This window comes from Bos mutus, chromosome 8 (genome assembly GCF_027580195.1).
Source record: "Bos mutus isolate GX-2022 chromosome 8, NWIPB_WYAK_1.1, whole genome shotgun sequence".
NCBI lineage: Eukaryota > Metazoa > Chordata > Mammalia > Artiodactyla > Bovidae > Bos > Bos mutus.
This window is the reverse complement of record NC_091624.1, coordinates 44,960,277-44,980,576: the sequence shown is the minus strand read 5'-3', so window position 1 is coordinate 44,980,576 and position 20,300 is coordinate 44,960,277. Positions and strand designations below refer to the sequence as shown.

General features: G+C 38.7%; 1 protein-coding gene across 1 annotated transcript in view; it reads left to right on the top strand.

The window, feature by feature from the left end:
• ADAM7 (ADAM metallopeptidase domain 7) overlaps nt 1-166 on the top strand; it is a 79,550-nt gene extending 79,384 nt beyond the window's left edge. The window contains exon 24 of the mRNA XM_070374927.1: nt 39-166. Within this exon, the coding sequence (XP_070231028.1) occupies nt 39-166 (128 nt within the window). The remainder of the gene's footprint in view (nt 1-38) is intronic.
• The last annotated feature ends 20,134 nt before the right edge of the window (nt 167-20,300 follow it).

Here is a 20,300-nt window from a genome sequence, read left to right as displayed (position 1 = left end):
ATAATATTCTGAGTCCTATCCTGTGAGCTGTCTTATAGATACTGAAACACCAGGTAGAGAAGTTAACTACATGATGACCAGACTGTACCCAGGACATGAGCTGCCGCAGTTCCAAGAACTGGCCACAAAGAAATGGGAACAAATGGACCCTGGAACTGAAGATTAACTTTCAGTTAATCTTCAAGCACGTCAGTGCTTAAAACAACCAAGATGATGCTGGTCAGACCACCACGGACCAATCTGAAGATGACTCTTAGAGCTGACTGTGCTGCTTCTGTATGTAGTTCCCTCCCCACTCTGTCTATAAAAGCTCTTGCCCCGCTGGTTTCCAGTGGGGGTGGGGGGAGTTGGCCTTTGGACAGATGCCCGACACCCTCCTCCTCTCAGCTGCCAGCATCTGAAGTAAAGCAAACTTCCCTTTCCACCAGCCTGGCCTGTTTATTGGCTTTTGAGTGGTGAGCAGCCAGAGCCCACATGTACCTTTTGGTAACACTTTGACTGTGAATATGTTGATGGATTTGCTTATTAATTGATCTTACTGAAATATTTAAGCACTGATAAGATACAATAGTATAATGGAATAAATATTAATCCTGGAAATTCGTTCATTTAATAGAAGAGAAAACTGACACCCAAAGAAGAACAAATTTTACTCTCTTGGGCATAAGCAAGCCAATTTTGATGGTGGTAATGCTTTTTTCATCTTACTAGTGTATCCTTTAGCAAGCAACTATAAAACTATTTCACATGGGTGTGATGCATTGAAGTGTTTTCCTGTGTATTATCTCTTTTTGATCCTCAACTCAACACTAATTATTTCTGTTTGGCACATGAGAAATTAGTGCATACCTCATTAAGGAAGTTTAAAGTATAACATTGCCTTGGAATGAATCAGGTTCTCCGTTAGAGATTACAAGCTCCTTAAAGAAACAATGCATTGTATCTTAAGGCACTGACATGGTTTAACTACAGAAACAGTCAGTTTCAAATCCAAATTTCAATAAATATTTATTTGCAGAGATCTTTGTAGCCAAATGGGCTTCCTTGGTGGCTCAGATTGTAAAGAACCTACCTACAATGCAGGAGACCCAGGTTCAGTCCCTGAGTTGGGAAGATCCCTTGGGGAGGGGAATGGCAAACTACTCTAGGATTCTTGCCTGGAGAATCCCATGGACAGAGGAGCCTGGCGGGTGACAGCTCATGGCGGTGGAGAGGACACAACTGAGCAAGTAACACACTTTTTTTGCACCTGCAGCCTACTGGGCTGATATGCATTGAATTCTGGGACTTCTGCTTGTAGAGCTGGGAGGAAGAGTAAGGCACAGTGGCTAGCTTGAGGCTAAATGCCAAAGCCCTACTAGAAGGAGCTGACCTTGCAAATGAGGTCAGCTGAAGAGATAACCAGGTAGCTCTGAGCATAGTGAAATAGTGGAACAAGACTCAGTTATGAGTTTCTAAGTAATCAGTGTTGAGGAGTAGAATCAAGTAGGCAGGACACAGTATGCAGAAATTGAAAGGGAGAGCAGCAGGACTCTTGGCAATCAGGTAAACTGTTGTTATAATTCTAGGAAATTTCCTCATTGAGCAGATTCAAAATTGAGCCCCTTGAGGAGATAGGTATTATACTTCTCCTATTAACACTCATTGTATTTTAAAGTAATGTCTTGTTACATACCTATCACCTCAATAGACTCTAAATTCTGTGGAGATAGGGGAAATCTCACCTTGTTACTGCAGTAATACAGTACCTGGCTGACACATTGTAATTGTTCAATAAATATTTGTTTCAAAAATAAATGTATTGAAAACCTACAGAGAACAAGAGACTCTTAATCATTGAGACTACATTGTTGTTGTTGTTATTTAGTCGCTAAGTTATGTCCAACTCTTTGAGACCCCATGGACTGTCACTTGCCAGGCTCCTTTGTCCATGGAATTCTCCAGGCAATAATACTGGAGCAGGTTGCCATTTCCTCCTCCAGGGGATCTTCCCGACCCAGGGATGGATCCCACATCTCCTGGATCTCCTACATGGCAGGTGGATTCTTTATCTTGGAGCCACCAGGGAGATTTGATAGGAGAAAAAAAAAAAAACCTTCAGATGGGAACTAACAATTCAGGGAGAGGAACCCTAACATGGAAATCAACTTGGAATTCTAGGGCCAGCTAGAAATTCTGGTTGTGCTATGCCCTTATTTCCACATACAAAATCCAAGGTCAACGTGACATGAAAAGAGATTCCATGTGACCACTGAAATTCAGACTGAAGTATATGACTTAATCCCAAGATCAACCAGAGAAAAGCAACTGCCAGGTACAACCACTGTTCCTGTAAGGAGTGGCTCAGAGAACGCAAGTCCGGCTGCCAGTGGATCAAGCATTGGAGGGCCACAGAAGCATTAGGGCATTTGTCCTTGCATTAGGTCATTTTAAATAGACATTTCTGACAGACTCTGTAAAGTCTACATATTGGCTTCATTCTTTATTACAATTTGATGGAAAGCTAGGTATTGATTTTTTAAATAAAAGCAAGAAATACTTGGAAATATTTCGATCATTTCCATTAACTTTATTAGAACTGTAACAAATCAGCCACTAGGAAGATTAGAGAATTTGTGTAGAGAAGACAGAGTTTTGTATGAAATTTGTTTTGTCCCATGCTCTGCCTCTCCCTAGGAAAGTGCAGTATGTTATCTAAAAACACTTTTAAAGATGTTGCTGTTTCTAACTTATCTTGTTTTTAATGTAAATAATTCTACTTGGAAAAGACTATTTGCTTATTTATCTTCAGGTGAATTAAAGACTTCAGGAAATATCCGAACTATTCAATATGCATTTGGATCTGTTAATGGCATTTTCATTTCCCATTTGAATATCTTTTCCTATAAATAGTAAAAGGTAGCATTTAAGGATATGTTGGGCTCAGCTATAAGTCATGTTGGGATAAGTGCTGTATGAGGTGAAGCTGAGACATCATCAGATTGAGACCAATGGAACTAACTCGAGTATATTTTACTTTGCATCCTAAAACTTAGGGAAGGGTCTGAAGCAGAGTTTACATGCTCAGAAAGTGAATGAAGGAATGAATGAAAAAATGAAACAGGGAATGAATGAACTAATCTTGAAGGATGTTTGCCAATTGTATGCCCAGCAATGTAAAGCCCAGGACTTCTCTGGTAATCCAACTGTTAAGAATCCACCTGCCAAGGCAGGGGACATGGGTTCGATCCCTGGTCCAGGAAGATCCCCACATGCTATGGAGCAACTAAGTCCACGCACCACAACTACTGAGGCAGAGCACTAGAGCCCATAATCTGCAACGAGAGAAGCCCCAGGGAGAAGCCCTTGCATCACAACTAGACAATAGACCCTGCTGGCTGCAACTAGAGAAAGCCTGCACACAGCAATGAAGAGCCAGTACAGTCAAAAATCAATTAATTTACAAAACTAAAGCCCCAAAAGATCAAGACAAATAGGTTACTACTAGTAGTTATAACATAGAATCAGGTCAAGCCTGTGGCTCATGAACAGAGTCCCCATACTTTGAGAGGCCAGCATGGCTCATTCTTGAGGAAAGGTAAGTGCTGCCAACAGTGGCTAGGTCAAAGGTTAAGACTTATTTTATCATGGAACTAAATAGTTGAACAGGAAAATAAGACACAGCCGTTCAGAACAAAGAAGTACACTTCAGAGGTAAAGCTTAAGGCTGTATCCTTGTGACATTCAGATGTTCAAGGTAAAGCAATATCCATTAATTTGGGAGCTGGATGCTGTTTATGTACTTCTTTCTGTTTTGATGGAGATTAGCTAGAGACTCAGAAAGTAGTTAAGCCATGAGTAAAATGTTTCAGCATCTCATGATGGGACAGGAATGAGTAAAGTGGGAGGTGACACCAGAAAATTCCTGCTAAGAACAAAATAGGCTTCCTGGGTGGCACTAGTGGTAAAGAATCTGCCTGCCAATGCAGGAGACACAAGTGATGCAGGTTCGATCCCTGGGCTGGGAAGATCCCCTGGAGGAGGAAATGGCAACCTGTACTCACTCCACTATTCCTGCCTGGAGAATTCCACGGACAGAGGACTCTGGCAGGCTACAGTCCATGGGGTCATAAAGAGTCAGACACAACTGAGCAACTAATACAAATAAAATATCATCCAGGATGAAAAAATTTCACCTAGAATAAAGGGAAGACAGTAAAGAAGATGGCAAGAGGGAAGAATCTATGCAACTGTTTGTAATCCCTACAACTATTTGTTGTAGGGTTCCATTTCTCCTAGTTTTGTAGACAAGGAAAGTAAAGCTCATGTAATTCAAATAGCTTGTCAGAAATTACAGTTCAGAAAGTGATAGAGCGAGGTGTCAAATCTAGATCTTTTCCAAGATCATGACACTTTAAACCACCTTAAAACTCAGAGGAACTAGGTCTGTGAACTGTAAAAGAGACAGAAGACTCAGATCTTGTCTTCTGGAATAAACTTTCATCATCCTATTAAGTGAAAATGAAGTCGCTCAGTCGTGTCTGACTCTTTGCGACTATGGACTTGTAGGCTATGGACTATAGCCTACAAGGCTCCTCCGTCCGTGGGATTTTCCAGGCAAGAGTACTGGAGTGGGTTGCTTTTTCCTTCCTATTAGTTATTAAGAATTACGGTCATTTTGGGGGCTTCCCTGGAGACCTGGGTTCAATTCCTGGGTTGGGAAGATCCCCTGGAGAAGGAAATGGCAATCTACTCCAGTATTCTTATCTGGAAAATCCCATGGACAGAGGATCCTGGTGGGCTACTGTCCATGGGGTCACAAAGAGTCGGACACGATTTAGTGACTAAACAACAACAACAAATTCCTTAACTGGAGCCATCATTTTTTCACACATAAATAAATTTCTACTTCTTTCTCCAGAACATAAACCAATAGCAACCCCCAACTTGCCAAAGACAAATGTATGAGAAAGTATAATCCATGGAAAATACTGGATATTTCAGAAGCTGTGGAATTTGGTACACATAGCAGACCATCCGTTTGTGATTCTTTTTGCTCTTTTAGTTCAAGTATGATACATTTCTAGCATGCAAATACAGATATTATGATTCAGCAAAAAATAAGAAAATTAAGGTTTCTTTTTAAAAATCAAATTGATCATTGGCATTAAAATATGTTTTTAATGGCGATAAGTGGCATTTGTTTCTTTAATCTAACCATACATTATGTGTATATCACATAGAATGTCTTTAGTATTAAGAGTTTGCTCTAACACTGCATCATGTAGGATTTACAAACACAAGGGTTAAAGTATTAGAAACTATTTTTAAGCAACTTGGAAAGTGAACAGCCAATGAAACATTCTTTGGGTGAGGTAATGCTATTTGCCTGTGCTTCATTGGTTGAATTTAAAATTCTTGTCTCCAGGAGTTGAAGGATAAGTTTCTCTGCAACCGGAAAGAACTGGATAGTCTCCAATTGCTTATATAAGATATTTTATGATCATTCAATAAAAGCAAGTCCCTCCTCAACTTGACAATAACTTCCTCTGAATTATATCTCAGCAGCACTCGTACATAAACTCGACTGCAGGGATCCTTGCTGGGTCCAAAAGAAAACCTGCATAAGAAATTAAGAAACACAGAGTTAAATGTTCGGTGATTATATTTGTGTACTGTGTTGTAAAGAATACTGCACCAGAAGTTAAGACACCTTTCCCTCATCTCAGCTCTGATAAAATCATCTTTGTAACTTTGTGCCGCTACTACTTCTAGAATATAATCTATCATTTTAAAATTTAATTTTATTAACATTTTAAAAATTTTATTATTAGAGTATGATTGCTTTACAATGTTGTGTTAGCTATTCTTGGGTTTTCCTCCCACCCTCCATCCCACCCCTCTAGGTCAACACAGAGCACTGAGCTGAGCTCCCTGTGCTGTAGAGGAAGTTCCCACTAGCTGTCTATTTTACACATAGCAGTGTATACAGGTCAGTACTACTCTCCGAATTCATCCCACCTTCCACCCCCCGCCATGTTTCTTCTATTCTCTTTTTCTTTTATTTTTTGGGGACTTTGGATTTCTTAGCTCACATTGATACTAACTGTGCTGCTGCTGCTGCTGCTAAGTCACTTCAGTCGTGTCTGACTCTGTGCGACCCCATAGATGGCAGCCCACCAGGCTCCCCCATCCCTGGGATTCTCCAGGCAAGAACACTGGAGTGGGTTGCCATTTCCTTCTCCAATGCATGAAAGTGAAAAGTGAAAGTGAAGTCGCTCAGTCGTGTCCGACTCTTAGTGACCCCATGGACTGCAGCCTACCAGGCTCCTCCGTCCATGGGATTTTCCAGGCAAGAGTACTGGAGTGGGGTGCCATTATCTTCTCCGAATAACTGTGCTAGTCCAACCTATTTCATAGAGTTTTGCACGCAAGGACATCTAACTACATACTGTATATGTAAGAGTTATAAAATACATAAGTGTCTACCTCAAATTCCAGACCTGCCTATAATTTTAAGAAAGATGACACTGATGATTTCTTATTTTTGAGGCAACATAGCACCCTTTATAAGCAAGCACAGAAAGCCTCTTGGCTAGAAGTGATACTTTCATATGCTGTAGAGTCCCTGAAGCTGAGAAAGCTGTCTGTGCTTTAATGCTAGAAAGAAAGATGCAGGCTTTCTCTGGACAGAGTTCTATCCAAGCTGCTTTGAAGCTTAATTATCTAATTAGAAGACCACATCTATCTTTGTGAAATATGGAAATACTGTTAGTGACTTTGGGACACTTAACTTCCATCTTCATATCTGTAGGTTTTGAGGCAAGTAATCCACCTTTATGTTACAATGTCTGACCATCTATGTGTACGATCCACAGCATAGGCAGAACTACAGCTTTAAGTCTCTTGCTATCTTGGCAAGAACAAATGCAACATATTTCTTTTCTAAGAGACAGCACTGGTTATAGATTTTTAACAAATTCAAAAGCAAACTCCTAATCTCCTTACCACTCAACGCCCTCCTTCCAAAATCACCACTCCTCTGATCTTAGTAGGTAGCAATCTTAGTCTTCATGTTGTTAAGAGAAAACACCATGGACGCATCCTTCTTCCATTTCTTCCTCCTTCATCCAACTGTGACTCTATCCGCAAATCCTGCAGGCCTGTCTCCAAAAATATATCCACAAACCAGCCCAGTGTTTGTCTACACTGCTGGTCAAAACTGCTGTCATTTTCCTCTGCATTAGTACATTCACCTCTTAACTACTCTCTTTGCTTTGTCCTCACAAAGTCTATGGTTCACACAGTGATTTGAGTGATAATTTTAAAAACAAAGACAGCTATATCACTCCTCTCTTCCCAACCCTCCAATGATCCCATCTTACTCAAAATTAAAATCCAGAGGCCATACAATGATCTGGCCCTACTGTCTCCAGTGCACCGCCTCTCTCTTATCACCAGCCCCTTCTGCTCCTTGAATAATTCAACACTTCAACCTCCTTTGCACTGAGTGTTCATATGGGATTTGTACAGGATGGTTTTCTCTCTCTCTCTCTGAATTTTTCCTCTATTATTACCTTCTCAGAGATCTTTCTCAGATCACTCCATATAAAACAACATCCTCTATATAAACCCCATCTCTTTTACATTGCTATGTTTTTTATATTGCTATTTTTTTTTGCACTGCTATATTTTCCCCCATGTTTCTTACTGTCATTTTCTTGCACTACAAAATAAACTCTATGAGGACGAGAACTTGCTCTGGATTTTTCTCCATATTCTCAGCTTCTAGCAGTAGGTGCTGACAAAATATTTAACAAAGTACTCAGGAAAGGTACTGTTTAATATATCTTTTGAGGTAGGCATGAGGCATTTTAATATTTAGGAAACACTGAAGTGCAATTATGAAGTATTGAGTTTCCTAAAATACTGCAATTCATATGCTCCTGGGAGAGTTTTCTAGCATTTAATCAGGGTCAATATCATTAGAGTAAGTGTACAGTTGCTTAAGGATATTATATTGATTAAGCAAATATGGAAAAGTAGCATATAACAAATGCTTAGACTTCATTAGACACTGGGTGATTTTCTTTTGTTAGCATTTTTATCTCATTTAGAGAATCTCAGTGGTCAATAATTATTTAGATGTACATATACTTTTGCATTATTTTATAAAACCAGTTTTTTATGTGTAAGTATAAACATATATGTATTAATGAGATATTAAAATGAGATGGTTGGATGGCATCACTGACTCAATGGACGTGGGTTTGGATGAACTCTGGGAGTTGGTAATGGACAGGGAGGCCTGGTGTGCTGCGGTTTATAGGGTCACAAAGAGTCGGACATGACTGAGCAACTGAACTGAACTGAACTGAACTGAACTAAAAATGGTATTAGCCTGAATATAGATAGTCAAATTCTGACATGCAAGTAAGTTAGTCTTTAGACACAAATTAACCATCACGTAGGTTGGAAAGAACATCAATTCTGTAGAATTTTTAAAAGTGGTCTAGAAGAATCAGTGTACCTCTCAGAGATTCTCATTTATGTTCCTCAAAGGGAACAACACAGCATATGTTAAAGAAAAATTATTTACTCTGACTTTAGCTAAATGTTAAGGAATATTTGACTCAGGACCATTGCAAAAGGTTTCAAGACTATCACAACAGAAGAGATGTGCGTACTAAGTTGCTTCATGTCCAACTCTTTGTGACCTCATGGACTATAGCCCACCAGGCTCCTCTGTCCTTGGAATTCTCCAGGCAAGAATACTGGAGTGGGTCACCATGCCTGCCCATAGAGAAGATAGATAGGGCTTAATACTGAATACTGAAAGACAGCTGGGGATTCATAGCCAAAGAGCATACCTAAAGGTCAGTGAGTGGAAAATTACTAAGAGAAAACATAAAAGGCAGGGAGAGTTTTGCTAAACTTATTTAACAGAATTTTTGCTAAAACTGAACTCAACAGACCGAAGGACCCAAGGACAATGTAAAGTCACAAAGAGAGCTCAGAAGAGTATGACTAAAGTTTGGGGAGAGGGTCTTTGTCACATAAAAGGTCTTCTCAAGAGCTCATCTGAAGTCCCTTGGCTTCCAGCTATCAATAATTAAATAAGAACCACGTATTGGTTAATTCAACAGTATTCATTCACCCAGCTTGCTCTAGGCACTGCACTAAATAAGGAGGGAATACATTTGCATATGATGCATTCCTGACGTGGGAGCTCCTATCTAGTGAGGAAATCAAGGGGTAAGTTAATAATTACAGTGTAATAAAGCATACGATTTATTAAAGGTATAAAGCATTCCTACTATAGAAACACAGGGATGGAGAGGGAGTTAGTGCTAAGTAGGAGAGAAAAGAACAGGGGTGGAGAAGATTCTTTGGGATTGGATCCAGAAAGAAGAGGAGGCATTAAACAGAAAAATGAGATTGCCTTTTTCAAGGCAAAAGTATCAACAGTTACACAGGTACACAAAGAAACGAAGAACATCAAATGTGACAACTTACTGAGAAATGTAGAAAGAAGCTAGACAAGCATTGGGAATCTGGAGGAAAACAGAAATAGTTAAGTCTGATAGCCACCTGGAGCCAGACAGTGAAAGACATTGTACTTGAATACTTCATGGACTTGGGCTTGACCTTTGATGGGGAGAAAGTAAGATTTGTCATTTAGAAAGATTTCTCTGGCACGAATGGAAGAAGATAGATTGTAATGTGCATGTGTGCTCAGTCGTGTCCAACTCTTTTGCAATACCATGGACTGTAGCCCACCAGGCTCCTCTGGTCCATGGGATTTCCCAGGCAAGAATACTGAAGTGGATTGCCATTTCCTCCTCCAGGAGATCTTCCTGACCCAGAGGGTGAACTTCTATCTCCTGCAATGGCAGGTGGATTCTTTACCACTGAGCCACTGGGGAAGCCCTAGATTCTAACAGGAACAGGCCAAATGGACTTAGACTAACTTAGTATTTCCAGAGCCTAGGAGAAAAAAAAAGTACTGAAGGTCTCAAGGATAGCTCACACCCCAGGCAAGAAAATTATAGATTTTAGAGGAGAGAGATTTCTATTAGTAATCCAAAATGAAGTATAAGGAAAAGTTAGAACTTAATAATGGCTCCCAGATTTCTGGGTTGGGTGTTTGTGAAGACAGTGCTGGTACCAACAAACACAGGAGTACAGAAAAGAATAGGTTGTCTGTAGGAATATAAAGAGATCTGCTTTGAATATGCTCAGTTTAAGGTGCTTGAGGGACTTCCAAATCTTGGTGTCCAGTATGCAGATCTGTGTTTGCTGCACAGGAGGAGGTGGATGTTGAGAAGGGAATTTGCAAATCACTTCAATAGAAACTGAAGTTTGAAGCACTGGAGAAGCAAAGGGGATCCAGGAAGAATATCAGATAAGGAGGTAAGTCGAAAATGGAAACTTGAGGCACCAATGCTTAAGAAAAAGCCTTGTGTGTCTAATAAGAAAAGCATGTTTTATATTATATAATCCTAACTGTAATTTTTTAAATTAATTTATTTTAATTGGAGAATAATTACTTTACAATATTGTGATGGGTTTTGCCATACAGTAACATGAATCAGTCACAAGTACACATGTGTTCCCCCTATCCTGAACAACCATCCCTCTGGGTTGTTCCCAAGCACTGGCTTTGGGTGCCCTGCTTCATGCATTGAGCTTGCACTGGTCATCTATTTTACGTATGGTAATGTACATGTTTCAGTGCTATTCTCTCAAATCATCCCATCCTCGCTTTAAAGAGAAAAGCCTTGTTTTGAGAGCAGATTGATAGGTTGCTGCTGCTGCTGCTAAGTCACTGCAGTTGTGTTCAATTCTGTGTGACTCCATGGACAGCAGCCCACCAGGCTCCCCCGTCCCTGGGATTCTCCAGGCAAGAACACTGGAGTGGGTTGCCATTTCCTTCTCCAATGCATGAAAGTGAAAAATGAAAGCGAAGTCGCTCAGTCATGTCTGACTCTTAGCGACCCCATGGACTGCAGCCTACCAGGCTTCTCCATCCATGGTATTTTCCAGGCAAGAGTACTGGAGTGGGGTGCCATTGCCGTCTCTGGATTGATAGGTTAGGGTAAGCAAATTTGAGCTAGGCAAGTTTGCTGAGTTACTATGCACATTAAAAGGAACTGAAATTCCTTACTTAAAGAAAAAACAGGGGAAGAAAGAACACAAAAGAAAGGCAGGATTCTTAGCAAGATCAGAGGGATACACCTTGGCAGGAACTTTAGGAAAGAAATAGGCTGTAAAGAGATTGACGTTCTGTGTTCAGTTTTAAGTTCTCACTCCCAAATGAAAACTTCACTAAGTCTTCAGTCCACTAATGTCTTTATGCCTGTGGATTCACTGGCACTGGGTGTGGGAGTTGGTAGTCAGTTCTCAAAAATCCATTGCTCTCCACTTTTGCTATTTAGTACAGCAGAAAATAACATAACATTGTAAAGCAGCTGTACTCCAAAAAACATTTTAAAAAATGAAAGAGATTAGAAGACAATATTCAAAATTAGTTCAGTTCAGTCACTCAATCGTGTCCAACTCTGTGACCACATGGACTGCAGCACCCCAGACCTCCCTGTCCATCACCAACTCCCAGAGCTTACCCAAACTCATGTCCATCCAGTCAGTGATACCATCCAACCATCTCATCCTCTGTCATTCCTTTCTCCTTCCACCTTCAATCTTTCCCAGCATCAGGGGCTTTTCCAGTGAGTCAGTTCTTCGCATCAGGTGGCCAAGGTATTGGAGTTTCAGCTCTAACATCAGTCCTTCCAACGAATATTCAGGACTGATTTCCTTTAGGATTGACTGGTTGGATCTCCTTGCTGTCCAAGGGACTCTCAAGAGTCTTCTACAACACCACAGTTCAAAAGCATCAGTTCTTCATCACTCAGCTTTCTTTATAGTCCAACTCTCACATCCATACATGACTACTGGAAAAGCCATAGCTTTGACTAGAAGGATTTTTAATATGCTTTTTAAATATGCTGTCTGCTTTTTAATATGCTGTCTAGGTTGGTCATAGCTTTTCTTCCAAGAAGTAAGCGTCTTTTAATTTCATGGCTGCAGTCACCATCTACAGTGATTTTGGAGCCCATCCCCCCTTCAAAAAAAAAATAAATAAAGTCTCACTGTTTCCATTATTTCCCCATCTATTCCCCATGAAGTGATAGGACCGGATGCTATGATCTTAGTTTTCTGAATGTTGAGCTTTAAGCCAACTTTTTCACTCTCCTCTTTCACTTTCATCAACAGGCTCTTTAATTCTTCTTCACTTTCTGCCATAAGCGTGGTGTCATCTGCATATCTGAGGTTACTGATATTTCTCCTGGCAATCTTGATTCCAGCTTGTGCTTCATCCAGCGCAGCGTTTCTCATGATGTACTCTGCATAGAAGTTAAATAAACAGGGTGACAATATATAGCCTTGATGTACTCCTTTCCCATTTTTGAACCACTCCATTTGTCCATGTCTGGTTCTAACTGTTGCTTCCTGACCTGCATACAGGTTTCTCAAGAGGCAGGTCAGGTGGTCTGATATTCCCATCTCTTTAAGAATTTTCCAGTTTGTTGTGATCCATACAGTCAAAGACTTTGGCGTAGTCAGTAAAGCAGAAGTAGATGTTTTTCTGGAACTCTCTTGCTTTTTCTATGATCCAACAGATGTTGGCAATTTGATCTCTGGTTCCTCTGCCTTTATTATATTCAAAATAGAGGGGGCTATGAGAGATTAAGCCACAGGAGCTGATCAAAAAGTATTGTGTCAAGGGTTCCTTACTCCCATAGGGAGGGGAAGGTCCCAGTTGATGTTTGTTACCTAGTATTTGTTGTTGTTGTTGTTGTTTAGTCCCTAAATCATGTCTAACTCTTTTGCAACCTCATGGACTATAGCTAACCAGGCTCCTCTGTCCATAGGATTTTCCAGGCAAGAATACTGGAGTGGACTGCCACTTCCTTCTACAGGGGATCTTCCTGCCTCAGTGATCGAACCCACGTCTCCTGCATTGGCAGACAGATTCTTTAACACTGAGCCACCAGAGCAGCATGTTACGCAGTAGAGACATACATAAATAATGCCTATGAATAAGTCATATACACTGGCTTTAGCTAACTAGCTATGTGATTTTAGGCAAGTTGCCAGTCTTTTCCCATATATCAGCTCTTTCATATATGCCTCCATATTCATATATCAAACTCAAATTCAAAATGATAGTCTCATTGAGATGCATAGCATGAACCATCATATTTAGTTATATATTTAACCATATTGTCTCTATATTTAACCACCTTTCTACATTCATTACCATGTTTATATACAAACTGTCACTTCATTGTACATCCCAAAATAATACAGAAAGAATATATATATACTCTTTTTAAAGCTACATTATCAATCTCTGATTTTAGAAAATGACTTTTAATTTAATGAGGGTTTTGTGATTAGGCAGATCATGCACAACAGATAAAAGAAACTGAAAAACATTTCCAAGAGACCAAAAAGCTCATCAGAAAGGCTTTTCTATACAGGTCAATGCAGCAAAGCAAACCTCATCTCATTGTGCAGGCAGACTGCAGTCAGGTTTTCATGCTGCCCCGTGAGTCCCCAAGGACGCCCTTGATCTTGCTGCAGATACTGCAGAGATGTGGGTGTGGTTTCTAATACAGAAGCTGACTGTCTATGAATATTCATAGACACACTCTAGCTAAAACCTTCTGATGGTTTTCTGGGAACAGTTAAAATAGAAACAGTAAATTTTCTATAGCTCACCAGATACAGTTAGTTAAGGAGGAAGGATGCTAAACTCTTGGGAAATGAACATATACAGCACCCCACTCCCAAGAGCGAATCTCCTCTGAATCAGTGTCCCCTGAGTTACGGGAACATGTGACTCTAAACAAACTGCTAAGAAATGAGGAGCACAATTCAGCCAGCTACAAAGCAGCAGAATCATCCTCTTTCTTAAGATAGTGTCTATAACTGGATATTTTTTGGATCCCCATGATGGGTCCCAAAACTCAGATAGACTCAAACCTATTTATTTTGGGGAAACTGTCCACCTAAAGGGGTCATTTTCCCCTGAATCATCAGCTGATCTTTGTAAGAGTTGGGGAAAATACAAAGCTGTAAAAACAAGCCAAATGCTTTTAATCCCCTACACAAAATTAAAATTATAAAAGTGAACACAAGAGACTAGTATTTATTCATCATATATAAATTCCCTTATGCAAATTTGAAACCTGTCTACTTATCTATCTAACCTATTAATATATAATAATTATTTTTCTCTTTCTGACTTACTTCATTCTATATGACACGCTCTAGGATGGACTCAATATTTTTAAGACTTTTTAAAGAGGAGTTTTAGGTTCACAGCAAAATTGAGGGGAAGGTACAGAGGTTTCCCATATACTTGCTGCATAGCCTCCTCCATTATCAACATCCCCACCGGAGTGGTACATTTGTTTAAACTGACGAGCCTGGGTTGATATATCATAAGCATCCAAAGTCCATAGCTTACGTTGGAGTTCACTCTTAGTGTTGTATATTTTGTGCATTTGGTCAACTGTATAATAACATGTGTCCATCATTACAGGATCATACAGAATATTTTCACTGGCCTAAAGATCCCTTGTGCTTCATCTCTTCCTCTCTCCACACTCACAACCCCTGGCAACCACAAATCCTTTTATCTTCCACATAGTTTTTCCTTGTCCAGAACATCATATAGTTGGAATCATACAGTATGAAGCCTTTTCAGATTGACTTCTTCACTCAGTAAGTGTGCATTTAAATTTCTTCCCTGTCATTTTATTCTTGATAGCTCATTTCCTTTTAGTACTGAATAATATTCCATTGTCTGGATGTACCCCTATGCATTTAACCATTTATCTACTGAAGAACACCTTGGATGCTTCCCAATTTTAGTAATGATGAATAAAGCTTCTACAAACATTGGTGTGCAGGTTTTTGCATAAACATGTTTCAACTTCTTTGGGCAAGGGTAGCAAAGAGTGCAGTTGCTGAATCCTTGCAGGGGATGTTTAGTTTTGTTTTTTCTTAAAAAAAAAAAAAAAAAGCCATCAAACTATTTTCCAAAGTAGCTACACTATTTTACGTTCCCACCAGAGATGAATGAGAGCTCCTATCACTTCACATTCCTCACCAGCATTTGGGATTGTCAGTGTTCTAGATTTTGGCCATCCTAAGAGATATGCAATGGTATTTTGTTATTTTTTTTAATTTGAATTTCTCTCGTCAGATATGATGTGGAGTATCTTTTCATATGTTTGCTTTCCATCTGTACCTCTTCTTTTGAGAGGTGTCTGTTTAGTTCTTTGACCCATTTTTTAATTGGGTTATTTTCTTATTGTTAAGTTTTCATAATTTTTTGTATATTTGGGATAACAGTCTTTTATCAGATATGTTTTCTGTAAATATTTTGTCCTAATATGTGTCCTGTCTTATTATTCTCTTGACTTTGTCTTTCTCATAGCAGAAGTTTTTAATTTTAATCAAGTCCAGCTTATCAATTATTTATTTCATGGGATATACCTTTAGTGTTATATCTAAAAAGTTACCATCATACTCAAGGTCATCCATATCTTGTCTTATGTTATCTTCTAGAAGTTTTGTAGTTTTATATTTTACAGTTAGATCTGTTATCCATTTTAAATTAATTTTTGCAGTCTTATAACCTTTATTACATATGCTGCTTTTTAAGTACTCCTCTAGATGTATTATAGAATGACTATCACATCCATTCCCTGAAATAACATTATTCAGAGTTAATATTTTAAATTTTTACTTTAATTGGAGTACCATTGATTAACAATGTTGTGTTAGTTTCAAGTGTACAACAAAATGATTCAGTTATATATATACATGTATCTTTTTCAAGTTCTTTTTTTTTTTTTCTTTTTTTCTCTTCTTTTTCAAGTTCTTTTCTGAATTAAATTCAGCTCAATTTAGTTCAGTCATTCAGTCGTGTCTAAATCTTTGCAACCCAATGGACTACAGCATGGCAGGCTTCCCTCTATATCAACAATTCCTGGAGCTTGCTCAAACTCATGTCCACTGAGTTGGTGATGCCAGCCAATCATTTCATGCTCTGTGATCCCCTTCTCCTCTTGCCAATTAGGTTGGTTACAGAATATTGAGCAGAGTTCCCTGTGCTATACAGTAGGTCCTTGTTGGTTATTCATCTTAAATATATTAATAGAAGTGTGTACATGTCAATCCCAAACTTATTAACTGTCCCTCCAGAATACTTCCCCCCTGGTAACTATAAAATTTAAGTTAATTTTTATGAAGAGTGTAAGTTCCATGTCTAGATTTCATTCTTTTGCAGGTATATGTCCAGTTGTTTCAGCACCATTTGTTAAACAGATTATCTTTGTTCTGTTGTATTGCCTTTTCTCCTTTGTCAAATATCAGTTGACTACATATGTGGGTCTATTTTTTGGCTCTCTACTCTCTTCCATTGATTTATTTGTCCATTCTACTGCCAATAACACACTGTCTTGATAACTGCAGTTTTAGAGTAAGTCCTCAAGTGGGGTAGTGTCAGTCCACCAAACTAGTTCTTCTCTTTCAATATTGTGTTGGCTATTCTGGCACAATATAATTAAATGTATATTTTACATATCTAAAAATATTAGTATCTTACTATATACACCTGGTTTTAGAAAAGGCAGAGGAACCAGAGATCAAATTGCCAACATCCGCTGGATCATGGAAAAAGCAAGAGAGTTCCAGAAAAACATCTATTTCTGCTTTTTGACCATGCCAAAGCCTTTGACTGTGTGGATCACAATAAACTGTGGAAACTTCTGAAAGAGATGGGAATACCAGACCACCTGACCTGCCTCTTGAGAAACCTATATGCAGGTCAGGAAGCAACAGTTAGAACTGGACATGGAAAAACAGACTGGTTCCAAATAGGAAAAGGAGTACATCAAGGCTGTGTATTGTCATCCTGCTTATTTAACTTATACGCAGAATACATCATGAGAAACGCTGGGCTGGAAGAAGCACAGGGTGAAATCAAGATTGCCAGGAGAAATATCAATAACCTCAGATATGCAGATGACACCACCCTTATAGCAGAAAGTGAAGAAGAACTAAAGAGCCTCTTGATGAAAGTGAAAGAGGGGAGTAAAAAAGTTGGCTTAAAGCTCAACATTCAGAAAATGAAGATCATGGCATCCAGTCCTATACTTTATGAGAAATAAATATGGAAACAGGGGAAACAGTGGGTGATTTTATTTTTCTGGGCTCCAAAATCACTGCGGATAGTGATTGCAGCCATGAAATTAAACAATGCTTACTCCTTGGAAGGAGAGTTATGACATACCTAGACAACGCATTAAAAAGCAGAGACCTTACTTTGCCAACAAAGGTCCATCTAGTCAAGGCTATGGTTTTTCCAGTAGTCATGTATGGATGTGAGAATTGGACTATAAAAAAAGCTGAGTGCCAAAGAATTGATGCTTTTGAACTGTGGTGTTGGAGAAGACTCTTGAGAGTCCCTTGGACTGCAAGGAGATCCAACCAGTCCATCCTAAAGGAGATCAGTCCTGGGTGTTCATTGGAGGGACTGATGCTGAAGCTGAAACTCCAATACTTTGGCCACCTGATGCGAAGAGCTGACTCATTTGAAAAGACCTTGATGCTGGGAAAGATTGAGGGCAGGAGGAGAAGGGAATGACAGAGGATGAGATGGTTGGATGGCATCACCAACACAATGGCCATGGGTTTGGGTGGGCTCCGGAAGTTTGTGATGGACAGGGAGGCCTGGCGTGCTGCAGTTCATGGGGTCACAAAGAGTTGGACATGCCTGAGCGACTGAACTGAATACTATATACTGTTGAAAACTTTTTTCATGTTATCAAGATCCATGCTCCCAGCAGAATTCCCTGGCAGTCCAGTGGTTAAGACTTGACCTTCCAATGATTTCGATCCCTGGTTGGGGAGCCAAGATCCCACAAACCTTGAGGCCAAAAAGCAAAACATAGAACAGGAACAGTATTGTAACAAATTCAATAAATTGAATTTATTGTAATAAATTCAATTTAAACACCTGGTCCACATTAAAAAAAAAATCTTAAAAAAAGAGATTATTCTCCCAAATCTTTAGCAATGATCTCAAAATTCCACATTATGGATATACTGCTGCTAAGTCGCTTCAGTCGTGTCTGACTCTGTGCGACCCCATAGACGGCAGCCCACCAGGCTCCTCCATCCCTGGGATTCTCCAGGCAAGAATATTGGAGTGGGTTGCCATTTCCTTCTCCAATGGATATACTATCACATATTTAAACAATGTGTTTTAGATATTAAGTACTTTCCAATTTTTGCTATCATAAATAAGAATATAGCAAACATTCTTGTATATAAATCCTTGTAGACCTCTTTAGATAATGTCCTATGAATAAAGTTCTTTATTAGAATTTTGGCCAGGATAATCTTCACAAAATTTTGTAAAATTTATCAAAATTTCACTCAGAAATGAACACTTCTTCTTTTCCTACATTTTCACCATCATTAATAATCAAAACTATGGTCATGGTCATGAAAGCAAAAAGCTTTAATCTGCATTCTTCGATTGCTAGGGAAATAAAAATCCTTTGTGATTATTTCCTCTTTCCTCCCTCTTTCCTTCCTCCTCTCTTGCCTCCTCTCTTTTTTCCTTCTTTTCTTTTTCTGTATTTTGATAATGGTTGTATTATATCCTCTATCATTATCAGATACATTTTTTAGGCATGTGCATTTTTTGTTAAATGAATTGGAAAGCTTATCATCCTTGTTTTTCCTTCTAATCTGACATAATTCATCATGGACATTAAATCTTGAAAGTTCAAAGTAAAAATGGGTCTGGAATTAGTTGGAACTACAGTATTTTTCAGATGAAATTTTTCTAACAACAACAAAAAAAATTCCCTTTTGCCATATCCATGATCACCTCATTTCTTCTATTTTAAGCCCATTGAAGTAAAAAAAAGAAAAAAATTGTGAGATAATAGTACATTTCTTTTTTTCAAGACAAATAAAATGTGTCGAGTTCTACATATTAGATTATTTACTAAAAACACTCCTTTTGTTTCATCAGTCATGTACTCCATAAATACCTTTCATTTTACAATAATAAACCATCTAACCTTATTTTAGAATCAAGAGGTTGAAAGTAAACTCTTATAATATTTTATTTTCTTAAAACAAAGTACACATTGAGTACATGTTGAAAATATTAATGCTCGTGTCCACTCCTGAACAGTATAAGTCAGTACTCTGTGTTTGCATCTAAAGTCCAGTGTGATTTCTATCTTCATATAAATTCGGAAAATTCTACTTTGTGACTAAGAGAAAGTCATGCAAACAGTAGGTCTAAAATCCAAGAAAATAGCACCAGAAGCGTAGAAAATAGAAAATAATGTATTCCCCTTTTATATGAAAGACAGTTAATATTTTCCTATTCCTAATTATTATAGAGTTGGACATAAGAGAGCAACTGAACACCAATAAAGATAATTTTTAAAGTTTGAGCAAACCACACATGACATGCAAAAATAGATATGTTTCCCAAATTATTAGAGAAAGCCAAACCAAATAAGAAAACTTAACTTAAAAAGAAAAACAAAGAAAAGATAAAATGGGGGAAAAGAAGACCAAACATGAGTTATGGTAAAATATTTAATCAAGATACTGATTATTCCTACAGAGTGGTTAACAAAAGCAAAGAACAGCACTGTTATTAATTCTTAATCACTGGAAATCTGAGAGACAAAACCAAAGTTCATTCTAACATTTTTATTGACTAAATGACTATGTTTTCATATAGTTATTTTCTATATGAATTAAATTACATACTCAAAATGTATGTAATTTACATCCATTTAAAATGCACTATTTGCTCATTAAAAAAATGAAATGTAAAAAAGAATACATTTGAATCAGTTCTAATGAGGTGGATGAAACTGGAGCCTATTATACAGAGTGAAGTAAGCCAGAAGGAAAAACATAAATACAGTACACTAACGCACATATATGGAATTTAGAAAGATGGTAACAATAACCCGGTGTACGAGACAGCAAAAGAGACACTGATGTATAGAACAGTCTTATGGACTCTGTGGGAGAGGGAGAGGGTGGGAAGATTTGGGAGAATGGCAATGAAACATGTAAAATATCATGTAGGAAACGAGTTGCCAGTCCAGGTTCGATGCATGATGCTGGATGCTTGGGGCTGGTGCACTGGGACGGCCCAGAGGGATGGTATGGGGAGGGAGGAGGGAGGAGGGTTC